Source organism: Panthera leo, chromosome B4 (genome assembly GCF_018350215.1).
Source record: "Panthera leo isolate Ple1 chromosome B4, P.leo_Ple1_pat1.1, whole genome shotgun sequence".
Lineage (NCBI taxonomy): Eukaryota > Metazoa > Chordata > Mammalia > Carnivora > Felidae > Panthera > Panthera leo.
Genome location: NC_056685.1, coordinates 43,342,167 through 43,362,220, shown reverse-complemented (window position 1 = coordinate 43,362,220; position 20,054 = coordinate 43,342,167). Strand labels below are relative to the sequence as shown.

Below are 20,054 nucleotides of genomic sequence, written 5' to 3'. Positions count from 1 at the left end.
ACAGGGGCACCTCGGTGACTCAGTTGGTTGAGTGTCCAACTCTTGATTTCAGATCAGGTCATGATCTCACAGTTCATGACATGAAGCCCCATGTCAGGCTCTGTGCTGTCAGTGCACAGCCTGCTTGGGATTCTCTCTTCCCCCCCGCCCCCCCCCGTCTCTTTCTCAAAATAAATAAATACACTTAAAAAAATTTTTTTTTTTTAAATTTTAAACAGCACAGAGCTTGCTTGGGCTTCTCTCTCTCCCTCTCTCTCTGCCCTTCCCCCGCTTACACTCTCTTTGTCTCTCTCTTTCTCAAAATAAAAATAAACAAGCATTCTTAAAAGTTATAAGAAAAATCTTTTTAAAATGACAGTACGCAGCACAGTTTAAGTTGCATGGCCTCAAAAAATTTCTGGTCTTGACTAGAGTTTCTATATTCAGTATTAATGAATTGAATTCCCATGTAGAATTCAGAAGTTAAACTCATAAATTAGAAATATTAAAATCAATGGCATTTTTTCCCCGAACAAAAAGAAATCTCAAATAGTAGTGATTGCTTGGGCACAGTGAGCAAAAGCATGGTTTTTTTTTTTTCTGAAAATATGAAAAGTGATGTAATGGAGGTGGAAAAACCACCTGCCCTAATATTTTATAATAGACTTCTCATCTTCAACAGCCTTTATGCATGTTATGCGTTTTATGCATAAATGCAACAGCATTTATGGTTAGCTGTAAGAGGAAGAGCGCAATGAACAAGAATTTGAGAAACCCTGGTCTTTCCTTCCCTTGGACATGTACTAAAATTCTCTATCCTGAAAGACTCTACACACTGGTTCTCTCAAACAATATTTATATAGTAAAAGAAGGGAGGTCACTCATATAAAAATATCATTACAAATACATGCATATATGAAGAGTTCCAAATAAGTTCTATCGACACTATGAGAGGGTACAACTATTTTGAAGGCAGATTAGGGGCACCTGGGTGGCTCAGTCTTGAGCATCTGACTCTTGATTTCTGCTCAGGTCATGGTCTTGCGGTTCGTGGGATCGAGCACCGGATCAGGCTCCGTGCCGGGTGTGGAGCCTGCTTGGGGTTCTCTCTCTCCCTCTCTCTCTGCCCCTCCCCTGCTCACACTCTCTCTCTCTTTCTCTCAAAATAAATAAATAAAACATTGGAAGAAAAAAATGTGCATGTTTGGAAAATGATGCAAAGTCCACTATGGAAAAGAAGGAAAAGAAATGACCTGGATGATGTAATTTCACATTTGAATTGCTTGGAGTCATTCCAAGGAGCCTACTTTTTATTCTGGAGATGACAGAGAAGAATTGAAAACAATTAAGCAACGAGACTTCTGAAGAGATTTATGATGTAGGAGAAAAAATGAGAGTAATGTGAAAGTTGGACTGAAAGAGAAGGAAAAGATTGGGCTGGAGGAAAAGTAATTAGTTAGAGGCTGTCATAGATGTGTGGTTGAGAGACGGTAAGACGCTAAAATATTTAGTAGAATTGGAGTGGGAAAGAAATATACACATTAGAGAGATATCTATGTATAATTGTGACCAATCTTATTTGTGGGAGAATATTTAAGTTGAATATTAGTCCTCAGTCTCTGGTTTGAACGTCATATGAGAGTTGAGAACAGGCTTTCAAATCCCAAGCAAATTTATCTACAAAGTTGGACATAGACGCTGGAGAGAAAATGAATTGGCAAACAGAGAGTCAGAAGCCTTTACCAATCAGCTGAGTACCTTGAATAATTTATGCATTTATGCCTGGATTCATTTCCCTTATCTATAAAATTCAGTGGTTGAAATAGGGTCTTTTGTCTCTAAAATCATGACTCTACTTATATGGATTAATTTTGCATTGCTATACAACTTTGTCCTTGCAGAGTTAGATTACTGGATCTGCAACATTTATTTTTGAAAACATAACAGAACCAGCAGGAAATGGACATATAGAGGAGTGAAGGAAAAAGGAACGTGATAATAAACAGAAAAAATATGAAAAGTTTACATGGAACTAATTTTGAAAAAAAGATTAATCTTACTACTTAGTATAAAGATGCTATCTCCCATAAGGGAAAATCAGAGGCAGAAAGCAGCACTCTTAGGTAAAGTTCTTCACTGAAAACCAAAACAAAATCAGGGCACCTGGATGGCTCCGTCAGTTAAGCATCAGAGTTCAGCTCAGGTTCACACGGTTGGTGAGTTCCAGCCCCGCATCGGGCTCTGTGCTGACAGCTCGGAGCCTGGAGCCTGCTTCGGATTCTGTGTCTCCCTCTCTCTCTCTGCCCCTCCCCGACTCGGGCTCTGTCTCTCTCTTTCTCCCTCAAAAATAACCAAACATTAAAAACAAAACAAAAAAGACCTAAGAGACTGATTCCAAAAAAAAAAAAAAAAGGCAAAATGTGACCAGGAGGGTTCAAGAAGTGCTCCAGCAAGTTAGGTTGTGGCCCTAGTTCACTCCTTGTACCCATACAGCTTTGCAATTCCTCTTAAGGGTAGTGAAGTGCACTTCCCCATTCCTTGCCTTTGAGGTCAACCAGGAGATAACCTTCAGCCAATGAGATGTTAATAGTGACTTGAAATAAGCGGAATTGATGAGCTTACCCTCTTGTACCTCTGACATCTCTGTGCGAAGAGCTTCTGGAGTAGTGGCTGACTTTTCCGCCTGGACCCCGGGGTAGCCAAGAAACCAGCACACCAGACTCACGGCTTGAGGCAGGGTCACAGCCGCAATCAGCCTTGACCGGACAACGCAGACAACTCGGCCAACGCAGCACAGACTAGCGAGTGAGCCAGGGTTTGGGGCGTGCTTTGTAAAATAGCCTGAATACGGCAAGAGCTAATCGGTAAGCAGGGAAAATGTATGCTTTTTAAGTAGCACGTAGAGTGTTGGGATAATCTTTGCTTCGGATAAAGGCTTGAAAAATTAACCTAGCCATAGATTTCCCCATTCTCTCACTCTCTCTCTCTGTCTCTCTCTCTCTTTCTAACACATAGCCATGGCTCCTGAAATAAACGTTTTATTTGGGGATATGAATTAATAATCATATATTAAAAACATCAATATGCAAAATTAGAGAGAACTCTGTTCCTTATAATCCAGCTTTAAAAACTGTCAACCCATTACTTTCCGTTTGTCTCCCAAGGAGGGGACTTCGAAATGCTGTTGTTGGGGCACCTGGGTGGCTCAGTCAGTTAAGCGTCTGACTTCGGCTCAGGTCATGATCTCACAGCTCGTGGGTTGGGTTCGAGCCCCGCGTCGGACTCTATGCTGACCGCTCAGAGCCTGGAGCCTGCTTCGGATTCTGGGTCTCCCTCTCTCTCTGCCCCTAACCCACTCGCATTCTGTCTCTGTCTCTCTCAAAAATAAATAAACTTAAAAAAAAAAAAAAAATGAAATGCTGCTGCTGAATGGGAGGTCTGCTTTCTACATCTGGAAATAGAAGTTCAGCATATGAGAACGCTCACAGAAAGGACCAGAACAGACAGAAGCAGTACAGTAGAGCAGAGTCGTTCAGTGATCAGAGCCAACGAATATATAAGTTTGGCCACATACTGGCTATATTACTTTAAGAACCCTTTTTACCTCTCCGTTACTTTCAGGAGGTTACTTCCTCTGTAAAGTAATGATAATAATAAGCTCCTGTTTCATTTCATTGTGAGTATACATTAAGTCCTAAAACCGAAAAGCTCAGAACCAGGGCTACCATAAAGTGAACACACAATACACCTGAGGTATGATTGTTTCTATTATTATTATTAGAGTAAAGTGATGCGATGTTCTTTTCACTGCAGTGTAAATTGCTATTTCACGCTGGACTTCTTTAGAATTGGTCTGTGGCTTGGATCCATCATGGTCAGAATTAACTAAAAATTTTGGTAGGTCAAGGTGACGGTGTGAAAACTCTATCTGTCGGCCTCATAAACTACTGGACCTCACTTCCTTTCCACTGAACCCCACAGTCAAAAGAATCATTTCGGAGGCCCCCACCACCTCCAGTGGCTCCTCAAACCACAGGGAAGCTGAATGATTTCTGGATGGCAATGTAGCAAAAGGACGGGAGTCGCATGATTGCTCAGACTTCCGAGGCGGTTTGTCATAATTTTGATATTCATGTGGAATTCTCATTTTAGTTTGCCTTAACTTTACGTTCTCATTTTAGCTTGTCTTCGTATTGCTGACACTAAATCCAACCGGCGGGCGGAGATCTGGAATCCTGGGCATTCCCTACGACCAATCTGTATCGTTCCTTTGCTGAAAAAGAAACATGGACGATGGACTATCGCTGGGGAATTCAGATTACCAGTCTAAGGGTAAGAAACGCATGCGTGACAGGCTCTAGGTGCTATGTGTGCAGTAAACAAATTTACATTTGGTGGGCACCTGCTATCGATTCTGAGTCCTAACTCTCCTCAGAGAGTTGGTATCTCCCTGCTCATTTCTTCTAGCCGTGGCATATTATTTTCAGCTATCGGTCCAAAGTATCTTATAACCAGATCCACACTGTGTGGATAAAAGATAACGAATTTCTGTACTATTTTTAACAGCATCATTAGATAAAATTGACATACATTGAAATGCTTAGAAACAGCTTGCCAATTTCCACCCCCCCCTCCAAAAAAAAAAAAAAAAATGCCGGCTGAGAATTTTGTTTGGGATTGTGATGAAGCTATACATTCATTTGAGTGAAACTGACAACTTCACAAAGTGAAGTCCTCTGACTCACAAAAACAGTATCTTTCTCCATTTATTCATGTCTGTAATTTATTTCAGCAATGTTTTGTCGTCTTCAGTGTACAAGTTTTGCATGTCTCTTGTCAGATTTATCCATAAGTATTCAATATTTTATGCAGTACTGTAAATGGTATATTTTAATTTTCCATTGATCACTGAGAGCAGATAAATATGACCAGTTTGCATATACGGATCTTGTTCTTCTACCATTCCAAACTCGAGTTAATAATGAAAAACTGATTGATTTTTTTAATAGGAGACATTATCACTTTCAACCTTACCAACAAACCACAAGGACCCTCAAAAAGGAATAAAGAGAGGCTTTGTATCTGTAAAGTTATCACCATTGTCATGTTCTTTCTGATGATTTTGATAACTACCCTGGCCACAATTTTAGCAGGTGAGTTGGCCACTTCCCAAATATGCTCATGTTAACTCTACTATAAAATATTTCACCGTATGTGTGTTTTAAGGGTAATTCTTGAACATCTTTGTGCATGGAATGGACATATGTTTCTTCTTCTATAAAATGAGGATAATAGCTATATTTCATACTGTGAAGATAACAGTAACACAAATGAAACTTTCTTCTAAACTGGTGTGACTTATAGTCCTTACAAGGTAAGGGGCTCATGGTAAAATAGTACATCTCCATACTGCATCCTTCATCAAAAAAGTCTCATTATGAAGAAATATAAAAATAACTGCACAGTATATTTGTAGCATAGTTAACAGTGAATCACCAGGTCCTTACTCCCTGTGGACTGGTAGCAATTTATGGAATATTATCTAGTTGGGGACTACCTTGCCCTAAACCATATACTTTTACATATATATTAGTATTTTTTTTCTAAACTGCTTCTAGTTAATGACTATGTTGATAAGAATGGAAATTGAGTTTAAGGTGCAAAACATTTGATCTGTGTCTGGTTTTGCAGCTTCCAATGACGGGGTCAGATTACCAAACTCCAATTATAATTCACAGCTATACATATGGGCTACAGAGAATTGGACAAGAAGAAATTGTTACTAACCTAGTGACCGTATTTTGTACACAAAATATCAATTACTCTTAGATTCTAAAAGGAAGTTTAGAATGGTATATCACCCTCTCATGATAGCAAACTATGTACATATTTTCTGAAAATAACTTGAAACAATTTTAATGAGATGTTTCAAAATATATGCATAAGTATATATGCATTTGGTGGGCATATATTCATGTGTATATGATTTACACATGAATATATGTATTATACATGTATATATGTACATATATACGTGTTTATATTTCTATACACATGTATATGTATATGTATATACATGTATACACATGTATATGATTTACACATGAATATATGTATTATACATGTATATATGTACATATATACGTGTTTATATTTCTATACACATGTATATGTATATGTATATACATGTATACACATGTATATGATTTACACATGAATATATGTATTATACATGTATATATGTACATATATACGTGTATATATTTCTATACACATGTATATTTATATGTATACACATGTATACACATGTATATGATTTACACATGAATATATGTATTATACATGTATATATGTACATATATACGTGTATATATTTCTATACATGTATAGATAGAAAATATATACACATGTGAATACCCTGTATGTATATAAATAGATAATTAGATAAGGAGATGGAGAAAGAAATCATTATATCAACTCGGCAGTAGGCTGTGTGTTGACAACAAACAAGACAGATACGATTCCTGCCCTCATGGAACTTATTCAACAAAGCAAAGTCATGAGTCAAATAATAATAATGATGAGTTCCATGAGGAGGAGATAGGTAATGAAGTCCAGGTGAGTAAACAGCTTTGCCAAAAAGACTATGACATCCTATTAGGGAAATGGGCTTAAATATTTACAGTAAAAATGTTAGCACCAAACTACTCCTCTTTGAGGCATGGTCTAAAGTTATAATTTATACCTAACTACAAACTAAGGAGACTGTTGCCCAAGTAAAAGCATAAATGATATCTATTGGTCAAGTTAAGGAAATAAACATTATTGATATTTTTACTCAGCTTAAATTACACTGTAATTGCAGTCATATAACTTCTCTGGACAAAATAATAAAAATAAGAGGAAGGAGGAGGAGGAGGAGAGAAGTTGGAGGGAGAGGAGGAGAAGGAGAAAGATTTTTGATAAAACAAAATACATATTTGTGAAGTGTTTTATGCTTTATAAAATATTTTAATACACAACATTTTACTTGCATTTTCTAGTGACCCAGAGCAGTAGTAAAGTATTAGTGTTCTTATTTTCTTTTGCTATACACAAGGACTTTGAATGTCAGAGATAGCAGCTGTCTAAAGACCGTTGAGTAGACCCAAGTTACAACCTGAATCCAAGTCTTCTGCATTTTATTCATCATTCTTACAATATCTACAATGCTGTCTCTCTCTTTTTTGTTAATTTTTTTTTAATCTTTATTTTTACTTTTGAGAGGGAGAGAGACACAGAGGGCAAGCAGGGGAGGGGGCAGAGAGAGAGAGGGAGACATAGAATCCGAAACAGGCTCCAGGCTCTGAGCTGTCAGCACAGAGCCCGATGCGGGGCTCGAACTCATGGACTGTGAGATCATGACCTGAACCGAAGTCAGACACTTAACTGGCTGAGCCACCCAGGTGCCCCTAATGTTGTCTCTTTCTAAGTGAGCTTATTTCCTATGGTTTATATAAAATAAATACCCACTTATTTGTTAAAGGAGCTGAAATATGTGCAACCTGTTCTTAGAAACGTAGGGTTTCTTCCAGGCCGCCTACTGCAGTCAGTACAGGCCATGCTCACAGATGCTCCTAGTTTTCTCTCAGTGGAATTTATTCAGTGGACTTCCTAAGGATCCTCATTTGTGTTCTCTGATTCAAGCCATGTTCAAGAGAATATTTTATAAACTGGGTCATACAACGCTATAGACAGTTTATAAAGGTTAATATGCTTTATCTTGTAGTGATATTGAACTGTGGGACCAGAATTCCATCTCCCGGTTTTATCTTTGGTTATAAGTCATCCAGCGTCTAGCATCTCAGTGTCCCTATTTATACAGCAAAGGACTGGATTCAATAGTTTTTAGTGCTGCTTGTGATGCTAAAACTCACTGATTTCCTAAAGCTATCAAGCAAAAGTAAAGGTTATTTAACACAACCTAGGATGCTAAATTCCTGTGACCCAGATCAGATGATGCAGTTTGTGCGTTGATGTAAAAACGAGCTTTTCTTACTTAATAGATATGAATACTTAGGTTAAAATAGGCAAAGGTCTAATCAGGTCTAGAATAAAAATTGTTCCTTCACTTAGGTATACTTGAGAACAGTTATATAGATTTTTCTTGGATGGGTATGACTGCTATATATTCTGTTGATTTATGCAGCAATCAGACATGACATAATCACCAGGTATAACGATTTACCTATAGAGAGGAATAGAGAGATAGAGATAGATGAGATAGAGAGAGAAGAGGCAAAAATTATATATATATATACATATATATATATAATATATATAATATATAATAATGTATATATGAATATAGCTATAGCTATATATATAATGTCATAGCTATAATGTATTAAATCTGGTAGTCTATTAGAAGCCAAGAGCATGGAAAGTAGAGTATGATCAATTCCAATGGGATGGAGTGGAGGAAATTCATAGAGGAAATTGTGCTGTAACATAATAGATCATTTAAATACAAGTTGGACAGGATGAAATTGTTTTATTGCAAGTTAAGGTGGGGGTATGGCATTGAGGAACACAGAGCAGCGTGAGCAAAGGCCCAGATATTTCCTAAAGTAACATGATATGTATAAGGGACTAGGAGAAGTTTGGTAAACAAGAAAATGGAGACAGAAACAAAGGGCCTACAGAAAAATCAGATGAAATAAAGCTGCAGATGTAAACAGAAATCAAATTCTGATGCACTTTTCATTAAAGTTCAAAGAAAAAGTTAGACTTGAAACATAACTTAAGCATCATAGAAGCATATGCAGAACCGGAACAAGTATCTCCCACTTAGTTATTTTGTGCATTTTATTTTTTTATTATTTTTTAATACATAATTTATTGTCAAGTTAGCTAACATACGGTGTATACAGTGTGCTCTTGACTTTGGGAGTAGATTCCCATGATTCATAGCTTACATACAACACCCAGTGCTCATCCCCACAAGTGCCCTCCTCAATGCCCATCACCCATTTTCCCCTCTCCCCCGCACCTCCCCCCCCATCAGCCCTCAGTTTGTTCTCTGTATTTAAGTCTCTTGAACACTTGTCTTTTCCCCAAATCTATTTTTCTTCTAACAAGAATTTTAATGAATCAACAGGCCATCAATCCAGTCCATACATCATCACCTATCTCTAATTTTGAGACAATCCTTTTAGTGTAAGGTATAAAACCTTAACCACGTGTATAAGCAACACCTAGCTCCTGTTCGAATTTCTGGCCTTGGTTATGGTCCACTCATGCTGATTTCCCTTTCTCAAGTGAAAAGGACCTTTACCCTCGAGGACCTTTACACGCTTACTTCCTCTTTGCTGAGAACGTGCTCTCCTCACCCTTAGTCTAGTGAGCTAGCTCTCTGCATCCTTGAAGTGTCACCTGAAATGTCGACTCCAACCCCCACCCCTGAGCGGGACCAACTCCCCTCAACTCTTGTTCTCTTAGTACCTGTGGCTATCCCTTTTGTATCACTCCTTGAAATTTGTTAATTACTTGCTCACTCTCTATCTGCCCCACTAGGCTCTCAGCACAATGATGGCAGGGACCATGTCTGTAATAAATACACACAACGATGCTTAACATAGGGTACAGTCACAAATATTTTCATTTTATTGACTGGATGAGTGTCCATTAGGCAATTGTATATAGGAGATCTCTGACGAGAGGCCTGGGTTGGGCACATCAATTCAATAATTATCAGTATAAGCATGACAGCGTCATGAGAATGAGTGTGCTCACCTAGGAGGAGTGTGTCACCGGAGAAGAGCAGGGAGTCTTGAATCCGAGCAATGCCAGCATCTACACGAGTGGCATCTGCCATGGATTTCTTTCAACTTAGCAAGAAAATAAATACGAGAATTTACGATCTGTCCTCATTTGGAGAAAAACGAAGAATGACTAAGGAAATCCCGAAACTTCAGACTGAAGGGCCAAAAGCTAATCTGGTGAATTTCGTATCTAGGGATAAGATAATCGTTTTACATCAAATTCTAATGTGTCTCAGAGCAGAACATTCAGGGCGTGCCTCCGCCTCGGTAGTTAATATATCAGGAAATTGTTTTCAGTTGAAAAACACAAATCTTCCGCTGAACGCGTGTCATGCTTGGATGGCTGGATTGGTTACCTAGGAAAGTGCTTCTATTTCTCCGAAAGTACAAGAACCTGGACAGCAAGCCAGAACTTCTGTGCCTCTCATGCAGCCACTCTTGCTGTCTTCAACACCACTAAAGAACTGGTAAGGCAATTCTTTTAAATTATGATTATGTTCTTGGGGGTTATAGCTGATACGGAGGATGCACACTGGAAATGGAAATGGTCCAAAAAAGACCCTCTCATCCATCATAGAAGAAACCCCCCCCCCTTTTTTTTTTCCACATCAGCTTAATCAAAGAAAGAGCTCACGTCAGACCACACTCACCTCCCAGGTCAGGTCAGATCAACCCTTAGAGTAAAAATTATTAGACAACATTTAGGACATGACTTTCCCCACCTGACTTTTCCAACTGGGAGTAGAAGGATTTAGAAATAAGTTACATACTAAGCATTTTTCCCTATGCTTAATATAGAGCAGCTTATATATTCCTGCCTAGACTCTAAAAGCAGGGTTAGAGTGGTATATCTCCCACCAGAAAGATCCGACTATTCTTCAAAAAAATGCAACTGCATAATTAGCTAGCTCTATATTTTTGAGTGAAATACAGCAGCAAAATCCAGGGAAAGTCCAAAACCACTTCCCACGAAGCTCAGACCCATGAAGCCATAATAAAGCCCTCAGTAATGAACTGTTATTGCCTACCTGTTTTACACCAAATTAAAGTTGCTTTTTGTGGAACTATATTCAAAAAATAATAATAAGCAGAAATTCATGGCAAACCAGGTGTCAGAGATACTGGAAAGGATTAATAAAGGAGTCAAGCATAACCAAGAAGGTCTGGTAGGTTCAAGGCATAGAAAAGGGTTAATGGAAAAACTTAAAAGCACACAGTACAAACTTCCCCCAACCAGGAATAATAGAGATAGAGAACAATAGAGGTGGCAAGAGACAAAACAGTTAAGACCTCAAGGAGCACAGGGATGTATTTAACATTTATGGAACCCTTACTCTACCAGGAAAGGACAGAAGAGGGATTGTCCTAAATTTGAACTAATTTTGTAGCTCGTTCTGACAAGGATTTTTGGATAAGTACATTCAGATGGCTGAAAAGTAGAAATGAAGTCATACATTCCATTCTATAGAATAATAAACCAAGAAACTAAAGCAGTGAAAAAACGGGAAGTATCAGATGAATACGGAAACAAAACAAAGGAAATACTTTGACTGAAAAGCACAGTCACTGAAATAATTTTTGCAATAAACAAACAAGAGTTCAACAAAATAATGAGGATATACAAAAGCAATGCTGCTTCTGTACATAGATAGAATTGATCACAGAAAAAGAAAACAGATTTATGCACCTGATTATAAACAGTAGAGATTATAAACAGTAGAGATTTTTTTTTAATTTTAAAAATTTTAAACTTTTTAATTTTAAAAATTTTAATTTTAAAAATTATAAACAGTAGAGATTTTTAAAAAAAAATTTAAATGTTTATTTTTATTTTTGAGACAGAGAGAGACAGAGCATGAACGGGGGAGGGTCAGAGAGAGAGGGAGACACAGAATCTGAAGCAGGCTCCAGGCTCTGAGCTGTCGGCACAGAGCGCGACGTGGGGCTCGAACTCATGGAGACCATGACCTAACCCAAAGTCGGATGCTTAACCGACTGAACCACCCAGGTGCCCCTAAACAGTAGAGGTTTAAAAGCATAAAATCTTACAAATAATTTTATGCTAATGAATTTGAAAACTTTGAAGAAATGGATAATTGTCTAAATAATTATTTAAACAGTTGTGTAGACAACCGAAATTTGGATATGTATGGACAGACATATTTTTAAAAAATTGAATTGTAAGCATCAAAGGGTAAAAAGTGTTCAAACAAACTAAAGCGTTCAAATAAATTAAAGACATAGAGAAAGTATCAACCCAACAGAATTCACAAAAAGCTAAAATAAGGGGAAAAAAACTAGTAGTCAACAAACACGACACTGACAAATCCAAATACGACAGCAATCGTGATAAAATGATTTTTAAATGCTTTTAGTTTCTTAAATGAAAAAAAATTATCAGATGGTTTAAAAAAAAAAAAAAAAGCAATAAAGTCCGGTAACGTGCTACTTACGGAGACATACTTAAGTGCATACGCATACACACACGTGTGAACACACACATAAAAGTTAGACAGAAAAATGAAAGGAAATATATGCAAAGCAATTACTAACCAAATCCAAACAAAACGTAAAAGCTAGGCTATTGGTAATAATATCAGAAAATATAATGTATCAGAATGAATTACAAAGATATATAAAACCAGAATGAACCAATTGTTCAACATATTTTACTGCTAAGATTGTCCTGTTCCAAAAGGCACCAAACCTAAGATTTACTGGCAAATTTGACCAAGCCATCACAGAACAGATCATGTCTGTCTTCCAACAATTCTTTTAGAAATGAAAAAGAGGGGCACCTGGGTGGCTCAGTTGGTTAAGCATCCGACTCTTAATTTCGGTTCAGGTCATGATCTCATGGTTCATGAGTTTGAGCCCTGCGTCGGGCTCTGTGATGGCAATGCGGAGCCTGCTTGGGATTCTCTATCTCCCTCTCTCTCTGCCCCTCCCCTGCTCTCTTTCTCTCTCTCTCTCTCTCTCAAAATAAACAAACACTTCTTAAAAAAGGAAATAGAATAGGAAGAAAGCTACCCAATGCAATTTACTAGGGTAGTTGTTACAGAAGTAACTGAACCCATGAACTAACCTGTGAACCAGATAAGGACACTGCCGCCTTCCAAATATGAAAGTCTGTGTTTCTCCAAAAAGTATAACGAGACAAAAGAAAATCCAACCGAACGAAGCATTTGCTATTCATCCTAATATACTTTCTTAAAGGATTTCCTGAAGCGATATTCTGACCACTCTCAATATTGGATTGGACTGAGTCGAGAAGCAGGACAGAGCTGGAAGTGGATAGATGGAACCATATACAGTGGTTGGTAAGTCCTGGGTCTGTAATTTATCCACCGAAAGCTGGGGCTCTAAGCCCTTTACCACCACAGAGAGATCTGAGCTAAAATCCATACACACCATTCTCCTGGAAGTTTCCTTTGTGGTGGAGAGTAAAATGAGCCCAGAGAAAAAGTGGTAATATAAATTATTGTATAGAGTAAAGGGGTGCCTGGGTGGCTCTGTTGCTTGAGCGTCTGACTTTGGCTCAGGTCATGATCTGACCGTTTGTGGGTTCGAGACCCACATCGGGCTTTGAGCTGGCAGTGCGGAGCCTGCTTCAGAGTCCGTCTCCCTCTCTCTCTCTCTGCCTCTACCCTGCTTGTGCTCTCTCGCTCTCTCTCTCTCAAAAATAAATAAACATTAAAAAAACGATTGTACAAAGCATTTAATACTTGTAATATTCCAACAATGTTTCATATCATTTGACTTCCACAACAGCCGTGGGAAATAGGCATATTTATCTCCACTTTACGGGGGCGAGACATCAATGTTCAGAGATGTGAATGCTTCTAGAATTTCACAACGCATATTTAACACGTACTTAGCGGTAAATCCTGCACTTCTTCACCATATAGGTTACAGGTTTTTTTGAGTTTCTGAAGCCGCATTTAAGGCCAACAACGCATATGAGTTCACTTTGCGTTATATTCAAACACTACCGTGTTGGGTAAGAGTAAACGCTCCCAGCAGAGGAAAATTTTTCTGCAGTCACTCCAGTCAGGACTCACTCATCCTGTCGCCTTTGTTTTTTCCCCCTTCTGTGTTTTGTTTTAGGTTTCAAGTCATTGGAATTGGAGAATGTGCCTATCTACACAAAACAGGGATCAGAGGCTCCAGTACCCGCTTGGTTAGAAAATGGATTTGTAGCAAATCAGACATATGCATACCCAGAAGTTAAGACATCATGGATCTAAGATATTTTACGTAAAATAGTGTAAAAGGGATAATTTTTATTCCTCTTGAAGGAAACATATTATATTAATATGAAAGTACATGAGATTCATGTTTAGAAATTTCCATTGGTGTTTTACTCCGCGTCTCTAAATCCATGTTTATAAATCTTCTAGAGTCTTAGGATTCAAGAAATACATGCCCCAATGTCCGTTCCCAAATCTCACAGAATAAAACTTCTGATATGTAATACATTAAATACGAATGAAAAACTTAAATGACATTTTACGGTATTTACTCCTATGGATTCAGATTAATGTCATTTAAAGTGGCTTGTTCTTCTAAGAACTGTAATATTTTTGCCCTGCCTCCTTACTTTTATTATCGATACTAGTTGTTGATGTTCTTTCGGTTTTGCAATATGTATGAGAGTCACTCGTGAATGTAGCGTTATGGAAACACAAGCCTCGTGTTGAAATGCGTTGAGTTACTAGCTAAACGAATCGCTTTCATGCGCCAACCCCACAGGCCATCATGTTCAGACTATCAGGATTTTGAGTAAATAGTCTGAACTAGCACCTGTCTAGTACCGAATGCCAGGAACCTATTGTACAATGGACAATATCAATAGTATAAATTTGGGGAACAAATGGGTGAAAGAGGTATTTGAACTCTGCTGCTCAAGCCTCTAGTTGAGAAAACGACAAATCAGGTTCTGTGGCAGAATGTGTAAATTTTCAGAGAATATGATCTTCCCATTTACTCAAGGTTAACCAGATCTGTTTGTTAAAAATGATCCTTGCATTAAAGTGAAATCCGTGATCTGCATCTTATGGGTGCGTAATTTATGTTCACTGCTAGAAATGAAAACAGTTGTCACAGAACACAGACTGGAGAACGGGACAAGTAAGAACTTAGGAAAAGAGCAGTGGGGTCTCATTCTTGTATCTTTTCCAAGCCAGGCCAAAGTTTCCATGTTTTCATCCCCTCTCCGCACCCTCATTTTCACTTCCTTTTCCTCCCTGTACTTCCCTCTCTCCTATTCTTCAGAAAATCAGAGATGGGACAGATGAACCTTTCACGTTTAATTATCAAACAGTAGAAGAAGTGCACAAACAAATGTATATCTTGTATGGAAAGGTTCAGCGGCAACAGAAGGAAGTGCGTGCCCAAAGCCGAGAAGGAGGCTCCCAGTGAAATCATTACAGGGGAAATATTGTTTGTTTTTTAATTTTTTTTTAATATTTGTTTATTTTTGAGAAACAGAGTGAGACAAAGCGTGAGCAGGGGAGGGGCAGAGAGAGAAGGAGACACAGAATCTGAAGCAGGCTCCAGGCTCTGAGCAAGCCGTTGAATGCACAGTTCTGGAACTCATGAGCAAGTCTGGGCTGGATACACGACATGGACATGAGTAGAGCCCCCAGAGGTCCGAGGGAATATGTTGACCTGACGAAAGTAGAAAAGCCCTTCGTAGCAAAGAGTCATTGCTTGCCTAATGAGAAAATAATTTTCTTTTACAAATGCTTGTTACTTGATTTTTGTTTTATTTTTTAGGTAGGCTGTAAAGCTAGATTGCTTAGTCTTAGTCACAAAGCTGAATCTGTGAGCACTAATAGAACAATAGTATAATTTCAGACAAATAAATTAGTTCATATGTATTTACAGAACTATTAAATGAGAGAAGTGCATAGTTTTCAGAAGATGAGATGCCGAAACATTTGAAGATGGTTGGACTTGCAAAACTTCCAATACTGGATAGTGTCCAAGATCACATAGGGAAATGTAAAATGTTTCTTTGCCCTTTCAAGTTACAGTTTTAAAAATGAGGGGATCATTGTATCTATATAGTAAAGCAAAAATGTCAAGAATCCCTTTGTATGACTCATGGCTTTTATGGCATCCAATGCTATTGCATACAGATTTTAAAGTTGTCTGCCTCAAGTTTACTAATTAATACTGAAATAAAGCTGTTCCTGTGAAAACAAGTTGAGAGTTTTGGTGGTTTGGTTTTTTAAGTTTGTTTATTTATTTACTTGGAGAGAGAGTAAATGGGGGTAAGTGAGGCGGGGCGGGGAGGGAGACCGAGGATCCAAAGCAGGTGCTGCACTGTCAGCACGGAGCCTGGCATGGGGCTCGAACTCACAAACTGTGAGATCACAACCTGAGCCGAAATCAAGACTTGGAGACTTAAGCGACGAGCCACCCAGGCCCCTCAAGTTTTGGTGTTTTGTAAATAAAATAAAAATATTCGTACATCTTTCTTCCAAGACAATAAAGAATAATTATGCTTCGAAGTGCATATCCCTGAGATTCTAGAAAGACAAGTTCTTTTTTTTTTCTTTTTACCATCTTATTTAATTTATTTTTTAAATTTACATCCAAGTTAGCAAATAGTGCAACAATGATTTCAGGAGTGTATTTCTTAATGCCCCCTAGCCATTTAGCCCCTCCCTCTCCCGCCACCCCCTCATTAACCCTCTGTTTGTGCTCCATATTTAAGAGTCTCTTATGTTTTGTCCCCCTCCCTGTTTTTATATGATTTTTGCTTCCTTTCCCTTATGTTCATCAGAAAGACAACTTGTAAGAGTTAAAATATGTTTATACCTGATGAAAATTTTTTTATACTTTTAAGTATACTATCTATATGCACTTAAGTAGGAGTATATATGTATATGTTATATATATACACACACACACACGAAGTATATATTTTTATTTTTAGTATGTATATATTTATAGTATATATATAATCAATAGTGTATATATTTTTATACACATACAAGTATTAAAAAGTATGAAAGTAACATGGCAATTTATACAGTGATTAGTGGAGAAGCCAGGGTGTTCAAGACAAATGAGGATAAATGAAGAAAAAAAGATATTTAGGAATACAACGTTATCATTGTGTAAGAGTGAATATATGATACTTCATTTGACTTGAAAAATGCTTACTTGGAAATGGGAATACTAATCCAGTTGCTATACAGTATCTACGGGGATATGTTCCCAGAGTAGTAATTTAATACTCATGAACAGCTTACTGTTGAGGGTTTATTGAAAGATTCTCTTCTTCTTGCGAGTTCTGCGTTTGATCTGGCCCAATGCCATATCTGATATGTATCTCAGACCTACCACTTTGGAGTTGCCATATCATCCAATGTGCATTTTAACTATTAAAATAATCTCATTTTTTGGTCTTTTTTTTTGGGGGGGGGGATAATCAAACTGGTTTCTGGGAATTAAAAAAAAGTTCAGTGGGAAAATAATAATGGCAGAAAGGGAACCCTCAAGAGTAGAGAAGAAGAGTAGTATGGAGAGTTCCTTAGCCAAGGCTATTCCAACAGGTTCACCTTGGTGACCTGGCTACCCAGCAAATCAACGCGAAGGGGGCCATCCACTGAGGTGCACCTTCCTATGTGAACACAGTGTTAGAGAGAAACGTGCTGAGAGGGGCCGGGGTGCAGTACAACTGGTTTTCTCTTTTTCACACTTCTAACCACCCTAATGTTAGGTCTTTTTCTGTTATTAGAGGTAACATACCAGATGAGTTGAAAATTGTCATATAATATAAAATTTGTCAAAGAAGGGAAGAAAGGGCCGGGGAACAATGGGAGCAGGAAATGACATAGTAAAATTTCAGGAGCAAAGGAATCTCAGCCCTTCTTCCTTTCTGGGGAAAGGGAGGCAGATTTGGCACTCGACTATAATAGGAAAATAAGTGGGAAGTTGAAGGTGGTCTCATCAAAGTCTTTACCTACTGAAGCAATAATTTTCTCCAAGCCACATACATACACAGAAACATACATGAATTCCAAAAGAAGTCTGAAGCTTAAGGATAAAAACTTTTAAGGTGTCATAAATTATGAATTTATTCCTAAAGGATTTTTCACTCAGAATCTTCTTTAAAAAAAAAAAAGTTTTAATGTTTATTTATTTTTGAGAGAGAAAAACAGAGTGTGAGCAGGGGAGGGGCAGAGAGAGAGAAAGACACAGAATCTGAAGTAGGTTCCAGGCTCTGAGCTGTCAGCACAGAGCCTGACGTGGGTCTCCAACTCCTGGACCATGAGATCATGACCTGAGCCAAAGTCAGACACTTAACCGACTGAGCCACCCAGGCTCCCTTCACTGAGAATCTTCTAATTTACATTATTTGATATACTCCCTTCCCAACAATTAGAATCACTATATAATTAAGAACACTAAATTGGAGAACTGGGTAATCTAAAAATAACTTTAGTTGTGATTCAGGTGATCTAATCCCTTAAAATATACACATATGTAGATATATAATGGAAATAATGACAAGCTTTGCTTTCTATTAGGATTTTTAGACATGGCTAATTAAATTCACAGTAGTTTTAGAATTCTCATATCAAAATTTCACCAGTTTAATATTTCCTTATGTGCAAACACACATTTTACAACTTAATCAGATATATTATTTTGAGAATACCCCTTGGATAGGAATTTTTTAAACATCCAGGTAGACTAATTGTTGTATGTTTTAATATTTAATTATTTTAATGCTTAAAAGTTTAAACCAAAATCTGAGTTTCAAGGAGCATTGATAACTTGGCTTTGAATTTTATTTATTTTTTATTTTTAATTTATTTTTGGGAGAGAGGAAGACAGAATGCATACAGGGGAGGGACAAAAAGAGGGGGAGACACAGAATCCGAAGCAGGTTCCAGGCTCCGAGCTGTCAGCGCAGAGCCCAACGCGGGGCTCGAACTTACGAGTTGTGAGATCATGACTTGAGCCGAAGTCGGACGCTTAACTGACTCAGCCACGCAGGTGCCCCTTGACTTTCAATTTTATTTTATTATTTTTTTTTTAATTTTTTTTTTTTTAACGTTTATTTATTTTCGAGACAGAGAGAGACAGAGCATGAACGGGGGAGGGTCAGAGAGAGAGGGAGACACAGAATCTGAAACAGGCTCCAGGCTCTGAGCAGTCAGCACAGAGCCTGACGCGGGGCTCGAACTCACATACCGTGAGATCGTGACCTGAGCCGAAGTCGGACGCTTAACCGACTGAGCCACCCAGGCGCCCCTCAATTTTAAAAAGATCTACAAAGTGGAGGTTCCTCAAAAAATTAAAAATAGACCTACCCTATGACCCAGCAATAGCACTGCTAGGAATTTACCCAAGGGATACAGGAGTACTGATGCATAGGGGCACTTGTACCCCAATGTTTATAGCAGCACTCTCAACAATAGCCAAATTGTGGAAAGAGCCTAAATGTCCATCCACTGATGAATGGATAAAGAAATTGTGGTTTATATACACAATGGAGTACTACATGGCAATGAGAAAGAATGAAATATGGCCCTTTGTAGCAACGTGGATGGAACTGGAGAGTGTTATGCTAAGTGAAATAAGCCATACAGAGAAAGACAGATACCATATGGTTTCACTCTTATGTGGATCCTGAGAAACTTAACAGAAGACCATGGGGGAGGGGAAGGAAAAAAAAAAGAGGTTAGAGTGGGAGAGAGCCAAAGCATAAGAGACTCTTAAAAACTGAGAATAAACTGAGGGTTGATGGGGGGTGGGAGGGGGGGAGGGGGGGTGATGGGTATTGAGGAGGGCACCTTTTGGGATGAGCACTGGGTGTTGTATGGAAACCAGTTTGACAATAAATTTCATATATTGAAATAGAAATAAAAATAAAAATAAAACAATCCTAACAAGAAAAAAAATAATAATAAAAAATAAAAAGATCCACAGACTCTTGATCTTTCAGCATTTTTTTTCTCCCTTCCTCTTAAGTGTAACTTCTCTCCTATCATTTTTTCCCACATTTCTCAAATGTTCACATTAATAAAATAATATGTATATTTGCATTCATTATACTAAATAAACACGGATTTGTGCTGTGTTTAATTTTTAAAATGAGCTGAAGTTTTTATATTTCATTCCCTGTAAACTATAATTACTTCTGTTCACACATATCAATTTGGAATCATTTTTCTTTTAGAAATTCATGTATGACCTTTCAGTTTTACTCCTAGTGGATCTAAGACCTTAAAGCAGGTTTCCCACTGA

At 38.0% G+C, this 20,054-nt stretch overlaps 1 protein-coding gene across 1 annotated transcript; it reads left to right on the top strand.

The window, feature by feature from the left end:
• The first annotated feature begins 5,003 nt into the window (after nucleotides 1-5,003).
• Nucleotides 5,004-14,064, top strand: LOC122225557 (C-type lectin domain family 2 member A-like). Its single transcript, XM_042948413.1, has 4 exons — nucleotides 5,004-5,132; nucleotides 10,080-10,249; nucleotides 12,999-13,102; nucleotides 13,890-14,064. The coding sequence occupies exons 1-4, from the start codon at nucleotides 5,084-5,086 to the stop codon at nucleotides 14,011-14,013; spliced, it is 447 nt and encodes a 148-aa protein (XP_042804347.1). The 5' UTR covers nucleotides 5,004-5,083; the 3' UTR covers nucleotides 14,014-14,064.
• Nucleotides 14,065-20,054: the final 5,990 nt, after the last annotated feature.